The sequence below is a fragment of the Antrostomus carolinensis genome, unplaced genomic scaffold (assembly GCF_000700745.2).
Source record: "Antrostomus carolinensis isolate BGI_N321 unplaced genomic scaffold, ASM70074v2 scaffold38302, whole genome shotgun sequence".
NCBI lineage: Eukaryota > Metazoa > Chordata > Aves > Caprimulgiformes > Caprimulgidae > Antrostomus > Antrostomus carolinensis.
The window spans coordinates 4,662-12,835 of NW_010300861.1; the positions used below are offsets into that span (position 1 = coordinate 4,662).

At 33.6% G+C, this 8,174-nt stretch overlaps 1 protein-coding gene across 1 annotated transcript in view; it reads right to left on the minus strand.

Moving 5' to 3' along the window:
- Window positions 1–273: 273 nt before the first annotated feature.
- Window positions 274–8,174, minus strand: part of LOC114818354 (unconventional myosin-VI-like) — a gene marked incomplete at its 3' end in the record, with an annotated part of 20,877 nt that continues 12,976 nt past the window's right edge. Inside the window, exons 4-8 of the mRNA XM_029083826.1 lie at window positions 7,629–7,758; window positions 6,509–6,614; window positions 4,550–4,605; window positions 2,213–2,310; window positions 274–438 (exon numbers count right to left, since the gene is read on the minus strand). Of these exons, the coding sequence (XP_028939659.1) occupies window positions 274–438; window positions 2,213–2,310; window positions 4,550–4,605; window positions 6,509–6,614; window positions 7,629–7,758 (555 nt within the window). The remainder of the gene's footprint in view (window positions 439–2,212; window positions 2,311–4,549; window positions 4,606–6,508; window positions 6,615–7,628; window positions 7,759–8,174) is intronic.

Here is an 8,174-nt window from a genome sequence, read left to right on the forward strand (position 1 = left end):
GCTGGGTATGCAACAGTACATTTTTGGAAAAAGCAAAAATTCCTCAATTTAAAGGCATAAAGAACAAGTATAGGAAATCTTCCAATAAGGAAAAATGTCAGGCAGCTTTATTTCAGGATCAAACAGATTTAACAAAAAAAAAAAAAATCTTCTGATTTTTGTAACAGGAAAGAATCTGTCAAAGACTATAAATAGAGATTTTAATAAGACCTATATGAAAAATCCTTGTATGGCAATATGAGAAGTTTTACAAACACTGACTTTGATACTTACCCTAAAGTTGTCAGGAGAGCTTAGATAAAGTTTTTCCCTAATGTCTTCTGGAGCACCAGCACAAAGCCTGTAAAAGATATGGTAATTCCTCTCTTCTTTGCCTTGCACACAAATCCTAGATTTCTCCAGAAGGTAATGTGACACAAATCCACCAACCACCGAGTTCTAGGAGGAAGAAATATTTTTCTCATTATCTGCATATTTTTTGGATTATTTGAGATTCAAAAGTTTTCACTTTACATTTGTCTGATCATGGCTTGCTCAACAGATGCTGCTCCAAACAAGATTAAAATATATCTATACCTAATACATATTAAGCTTAGAAAACCATTGCCTTTACCACTTCTCTCCTAGCTCATGTATTGCATATACATGAGCATTCTTCCTAAAAGAAGGGTCTGCTTCACCCCAACAAGCAGAAATCCTTGGTAGAATTCTAGTAGTTCCTGCAAAGAGCACTGATACAGCCACTGCTACACTTTTTGGATAGCAGTAAGTGCCATTACCATGCTATTACAACCTTCTCTATTTGCATTTCACTGAGATTCTTGCAAAGGAGAAGGAAGGGTTAAATTAAAGAATAATTATTTGGACAATATCTTAGGCAGACAAATTATGAGCAAACATTTTATATTAAATACTTGCACTTCTTTTCCAAGACAGAAATCTGACACAGATTTAAAAAGCCATTTGTTTGTTATCTGTCCTATGATAAAACTCCTTGTGCCTAGACTAATCTTAATAGCGAGAAAATACCCAAGCTTATGGCCATTACAGCAACTAAGAAGGACTTACTGACAAATTTTAGTATGGTTATGCAGTCATTCAGGAGGCCCCAGTCTGTACTTCTATTCCTTTGAGAAATCAGACCTAATAAGGTCACCACAAAGTGAAGTCTTGTGAAATATGAAGCATTGTAAAAAAGGGGCTCGGGTAAACAGGTTGATCTTATAGCCTTTTAAGCAGTTTCTGAAGATACTGAGTACTGTTGGCTTCAGCTGAAGCAATTCATCTGAAACACCATGTAAGTGTTGACAGATAAGTTGACAGGTCATGAATGCATCATTCCAAGTAGAAATTTGGGTCCGTTCCATAAGTTTATTAACATGAACTGGATCAAGAGATAAAGTCCCTCTACCCTTAAAGGAATTTAATTATTTACTATCTAAACTGTTAACCAAAGATCTGAAATTTATTTACAAAACCAAGGGATGAAAACTTGGGAAAAGACCTTAAAATCTGCAGGAAGGAACTGCAAGAATTTCTTCCTTTATGTCCTCAATCAGAAAGATGAGGAGACACATACATAATCTCTACAGGGTCGTCGACCAAAGTCTTCAACTTGGACATGCTGGACAGCTATACAGCCATCATTAATTGTGGAATGTGTGTATACATATGCTATCCAAGCAAATCTACACCCAAAGAAAATTTTTCATAAGCTACACCATGAACACTGCTTCTGACAAAAAACAATTCCATGACTTCTGTCACATTCATAATACTAATGAGAGGTCCCAAAATTCATACAAATACATGAGTACATCAATAATTCTTTTGAAGTATTAAAGCATTAAAATATGTTTAAAACCCTTTATATCTAATATGCAACTCACACTTACTTGTGCATTAAAGGAATGCATAAATATTTAACAGCAAGTAAGTTATTCTTTAGATATGCTTTTTGCAATGAAGGGAACAATTTGTATTCTTTTGTGGATGGACTACTGACCTGACCCACCATTTTCCTGCAGCGACATAGTACTGTGTGCTTTTGGTTTTCCTTTCAAGGTGATAGAAAAAAAATCGTATCTGTAAAGCAGGACAGTAGCTATTTGGTGCAAGATAAGTAAGTCTATTCAGCCTACTGCCAGTCTAGCATTACCATTTTATAGAAAAAAAAAATCATCCCTGGTTATCTGTATGAAAATTCCGGTACCTTTTCATTGAAGTGAATTTCTACAAATTTCCCAAAACGACTGCTGTTGTTGTTGCGAACAGTCTTTGCATTTCCAAAGGCTTCTAATAGAGGATTTGCTGTTTAAAAAATAAAAATTTTTAAGTGTTATAATTTGATCAATAAGCTACCAAAAAAGGAGAAAACAAATACATACTAATTATTCAGTGAACTTATTGGGAATAACATTTGAAAATTAAAAGAAAAACATTACCTATCAGGAATAATAAATTTTGCAAATATACTGTAGTGGAACTTCCAATGAAGTACTTAAATATCACATAAGACTGCAAAGTATTTGAATCAATGCTGTAAGAAATTCAGAGACAAACACTGAAAATTATTCAGTGATGTTCTTCTACAGCAAGGAGGTAAATAACTGATATATAAACTACATGAGACACACAATTTGACACTTCCCAATGAGTTGTTATTCATAAAATCTAAACTACCCACTTATCCCACAAACAAAAGTGCCACTTAAATGTCATGCCCGCAACATGTTAGATTGATTAGGGAATAAAAAACATATTAGAAGAGTGTGTTGATTTCAAAAACAACTTTAAAATGCCCTTTCAAATTAGGTCAATTAAGTGATTGAATGATTTTATTTTTTACTGTCTGCAGTTTTCAAGCACCTTAAAGCCCATACAGAAAGAGTGGCAGCAATCTAAAGCATATACATATAAAAATATATCTCTATACACCATGCACAGTTTAAGCAGTTTGAAAATGCTTAGGAGTTATGAAACACAAGCCCTCTGAAAGACTGCATTTACTAGCTCTGAAGATCAAAGTAACCCGATTTACTAAATCACGCTAACAATAAACCATTGAAAATATCTGCAAGATTTATTAAGGCTTTTAAGCTAAAACAAAAAGCACTGGAAACTAAGTGAGCAGAAACTCAGATTTAAAACTCCACTGACAACCATCTACAACTCTGCTCCTACAAAAATTAAAGGATGAAGGAATAACTACAGTGGTTGGATAACTTATGGATGATAATGCATCGTCTAGTAGGACATCATCAGCATTAACTTTTTTGTTTTGCCTAGGTTTTCATTTTTTAATACTTAAAGCTTATGAAAATGCAAATCCGACTTTCAAAACTGAATTCTTAAGATATTTTTGATAACTATTCAGGTATTTTACATAATATTAACAGTTTTCAAGAAAACATTAATAATAATGTATTGCAGGAAGTCTTTCAGATAGGTTAAAGGTTCTTCTAGTAATGCATATGCTTTAATACATGCTCATTACAATTGTGTCTAAAAAACTTCAAAATTCATGCATCAGATGCTGTTATAGATTAAACAACCCAAACTTCCCTAAGAATACCTACAAGTACCAATCCATACTACATCAGGCTTTATACTTGGCCACTTTCCAAGTTCTTTTAGCACACTGTGGATTTCACTAAGGAATTGGTTTAAGCAAACCTACAGCAACAAGAGATTAAAGCCTGCAGTAGTTCTCTTGAATAATCCAGTGGCTTGAATTTGAAAACAGGAAATTTAAAGCAAAAGAAAAATTTTTTTTTTTTTTGTTTAAGAAAAAAAAAACAGAGTAAAGAAATTCCAAAATAAATCTACTACGTGCTACAGAAGACTAAAATGGACATAGGAGGCATTATTAGATTGACTGAGAGTTGTCTGGTTTTGAGATATTTATATTTTCTCAAAAATGTATTTTCTGTTCAATTAGAAAGTGCATGCAACATTAAAGAGGCTCAACTGGATGGTCAACACAGTCTCTTCTGACCTTGTTTGGGAGTCTGTTATCAAGATATACACAATGAAAGTGTCAATCCAAATTATGTGCTTTCTGACAAAAAAGACATAACAGAAAAATGACTCAGAACCATAATTTAAAAGAACTTCCCTGCTTTGTTGGACTTTGAGAACCTCACAGTTAGGAGGAGGTACTTTCCTGGTATTAAAAGAGAATAATGAGAACATAATCTTGTCCTTGCAAATTTCATACAGCATAAAATCCAATCTTGGGTACACGTGTGTGAAGTTCAACTCAAACACACACTTAAACATTTTGTAGATTAAGAAGTATAGGACACTATACTAAATAAAAATAAAGTGAATCACATATAAAAATATGTTTTCAGAATTTAGGATCAAGGTAAACCACCAGTAAATGATGTCCTAGGAAGTCTGGTAGTATTTCCATCTGAGCTTTTATTTAGTTACTGTTGACTGGAATTTCAAATTTGGGGGAAAAAAAAACAACCACAAACAACAGGCACCAAAAAAAACCCTTAAAACATTGTAACCTTTAGTGCAATTAAGGAAAATTTAATACCTTCTACAATTCTATCATCAATATCTTGTCCAGTACCATAGGATTCTGTCAAATACCTGTAAAGCAATATAAAAATATCAGTATCTCTCATGTGTCAGGTTAACTCATTTCAAGAGGATTTAGCATGTCTGTGCACCATGCTTGCTAACCACTTACTAAGGGGAAAGTATACTGATTACAAGCTCCAAATACCTGTATCATTTGAAATAAATGCAGTTTGACTTTTTTTTGTTAAAACAAAAATATTCTTACAGACCAGATTTTTTTCAATACTTCAAGACATGCTAGAAATTTCTTCTAGATGTGCATATGGAAATTAATTAAACTTTTATACAAATATAATGAAACTACTACTGTACTATCTGTATTTATTAATAACCTTAGTAAACACCTAAGGTTTCATATGTATTTCCTGAATTAAGGACTGTTTCCATGCATAGAAACATACACACATACTGCTTCTGTGTTAATAATTAACAGTGTTAATAAAAATCTCACATGGAGATGGTGAGATAGGAATTTGCAGGTGCATAAACAAGGTAAGATTCAATTTAGCAACTGAAGAAAGAATTTTAAAATAAATCCACAAAATACTTGTTCCAAATTTGCAGCTCCAAAGCACAGGGCATGCTTTCTGGAAATTCACAAGTAAATCTGGGACAAGTTAAAAACAGTTCTCGAAAATGGGGCCTTCCAAAAAAAATTTGGGAGCACTAACAGAACTGTGTTAGTACCTTTCACTTTCCAATCACATAAGGGAAAAATCTTCCTAATTTTAAAACTCGGTGATGTTTTGTACATGGACCCAGGGGTCAGGTACAGGTGGGGAGAAGCAGCAGCAGCCTGCTGTGTAATCAGAACTTCCATTGCCAAGAAGCAGAAGAATAACCTCCACTGAGAGCATTCCTCAGGAGATGTTCTCCCAGTGCCTGCAGTCTTTTTTCACTCAGCAGGATCAAAGTTAGGATGTTCCCTGTAAAAATCATTACCAGCACCTTGCAGTAATTCTTATAAATATCTGTTAAAAGTGGCACAGGGGCAGAGAAGAGCAGTATGAAGGACAGACAGACAGCTGTAACAATTCTTCATGGGATGTGGAAGATAATACCAATACTGTACATACATACTAGAGAATACACAATGTCAGGGAAAAGGGAATTAAAGACTTGTCCTTTTTTCCCAGTATAAGACGAGGAAGGGAGTGTCTTGTGTTCACTCTGCTTGCACTCTGCTTCCCTGGATAGTCAGGCCACCTATGATACAGGTGAATCTAATGGAGCAGTGCTTTCCAGTTACAGTGCTCCAGAGTGATATAAAACAGTTAAAGTATAAAGCAAATATGATCAAAAACATTACAATCAAATATCAGCCTCACTTCTTCTTACATCAGCAATATGGTCCCCATATAGTTTAATATGCTTGATTTAGTATTGGCCATATATGAACATCAATAAATAAACAAATCCCATTATTCAATCTCATTCAGTAAATTAAGGTAAAGTATATTACAGAATCTCTGCAGTGATCTCAAAATCAAGAGGTAAAAACCCTGGATGCTTAAGCAAACTTAAGAAACAAAGACAGGGAAAACACAGAAATGCACATTTATGGCAAAATGAACAGTGGCTTGCAAGATACAGTTAAAATGCCTAGTTACATTGTTATCTACCACAACACCAGATGTGCAATACCAAAATCACTGCATCAAAACCGTAACTACTACATGATGTCACTACAACCAAGTTAAGGTTTCTGTGAATATATAGCCATTTCCACTTGTTACAATGTCAGCATTTAAGTTTAACTCTATGAATTTCTTGTATTAAAGTGTATGTAGGAGTATCTTACTGAATTGTGTCTTAAACCTACTGCTTACTTTACAGTTTGCTCTGTCTGTATGTCAACCAAATGCATCAACACAACAGATTTACTGAATAACTTTGGTCCAAAAGCACAAACCTCAAAACAAATTTAGTGTTTTCAGTCTTGCCAGCTCCCGATTCTCCAGAGACTATAATGGACTGACTCATCTTGAGCACTTTCATGTCACGGAATGCTTTATCAGCTTAAAAAGACGAGTATGTTAAACATGACAAAAATTAATATTCAGGAGAGTTGCAAGCTTCAAGTTAAGCTACAATACAAAAATTAAAATGTAACACTGTCAGCAATAAAAAGGTAAATCTTTACAATTGAGTGCATTACAACTTCTTAAAGTCTGTTTCCCTTTAAATCATACTATAGTTGCCCACCTTCAAACACTGACATGTACATGCTCAAAGTCTTTGAAAATAAAGACCTACTGAACTATATCTAGGATAAAATAAGACAAAACCAACCACCTAGAACTAAATCTCTTGAATTAAATGTATTTACAAAATAGTAACCAATCTTACTTTAATATGTTTTTTAAAGGGAAACTTTCAGTTATACTTTGTAACAAGTAACATCTGAGATAAGAAAACTTGGAAAAATGTAGAGTTTTTGTTATGCAACAGGTACTAAAAAACCTAGCTATTTATACTTTTGATTACAAAACAAAATTCAACACAGTGAAAAGGTTTTTAACAAGTCAAATGTTGATTTGTAGTTTCCATTTTTTTTTCTTAAAAAAAGCAACTGAAATCAGGTTTAATTACATTAATAACATTTAAGCGCACTTTCTGCCTATAACATAAGCATATAAAAAGAAACAGTGCATGTGCTCTGGCAACATAATAAAAGGCAAAGGAAATCACTGCACTGAAAGACAGCGTCAATAGTTATGTCATTCTTCACTTGTAAAATCTGAATTACTTTTTTTCTTTTTCTTTTTTTATAGTGGTTGTAAATTATGTTTAAACTGCTTAGATATAAAATGCTGGAGGTGCAGATTAATCAAAACAGAGTTGCTAGGCTTGCTAATTTACAAGTTCTTCAAACTGCTTATCAAGGATGAGAAGATTTGCAATTTTAGCAATGTGTTTTTATTTTAGAATACTTTAAAGTGAATCAATTACTTTTACAGATGGCAATTTTTACATAACTGCTAAGTATTTAATGCTTGTTTTGTAAAAGACAATACAGACTCAATACATACCAATAGCAAAAACATGTGGTGGCAATGTTCCAAGTGATCTACCCTGGTACTTTTTAATAGTTTCTGAAGAATAAAACTTAGGTATATCAAAATACGGATTCACTGCAATAAGAATGTTGGCTACATACGTCTGTGAAGAAAACAACAGCAAACTATTAACTAGTATCCAACCCGGTGGTTAACAACAATTTTCTATTCCTATTGAAGACTATAGCCTAACAGTATAACAATTACATTTACAATTCTCTCCAGCTAATGGAGAGCATTACATGGGATATATTTTCAGAGTTCCTCTAATTATCTTCTCAGGACTTCTATGAAAAAGCACTTCTCAGGAGAATTTCCTAACCACTGAGCTATGGAGTATGTCCTGAATTTGACCTTTCTCCCAATCTGCTTTTAAATTATTTCCTATTTTCTGAGTTACTGCATTGAGGATAAGACCCCACAACCTCCTCCTCAAAAGTGAATAAACTAAGGTCCTGGCTAGCATAATACACTCTCTTCCAGTGAGGAGGATAATTTTTCAATATCTAATGGAAGCAA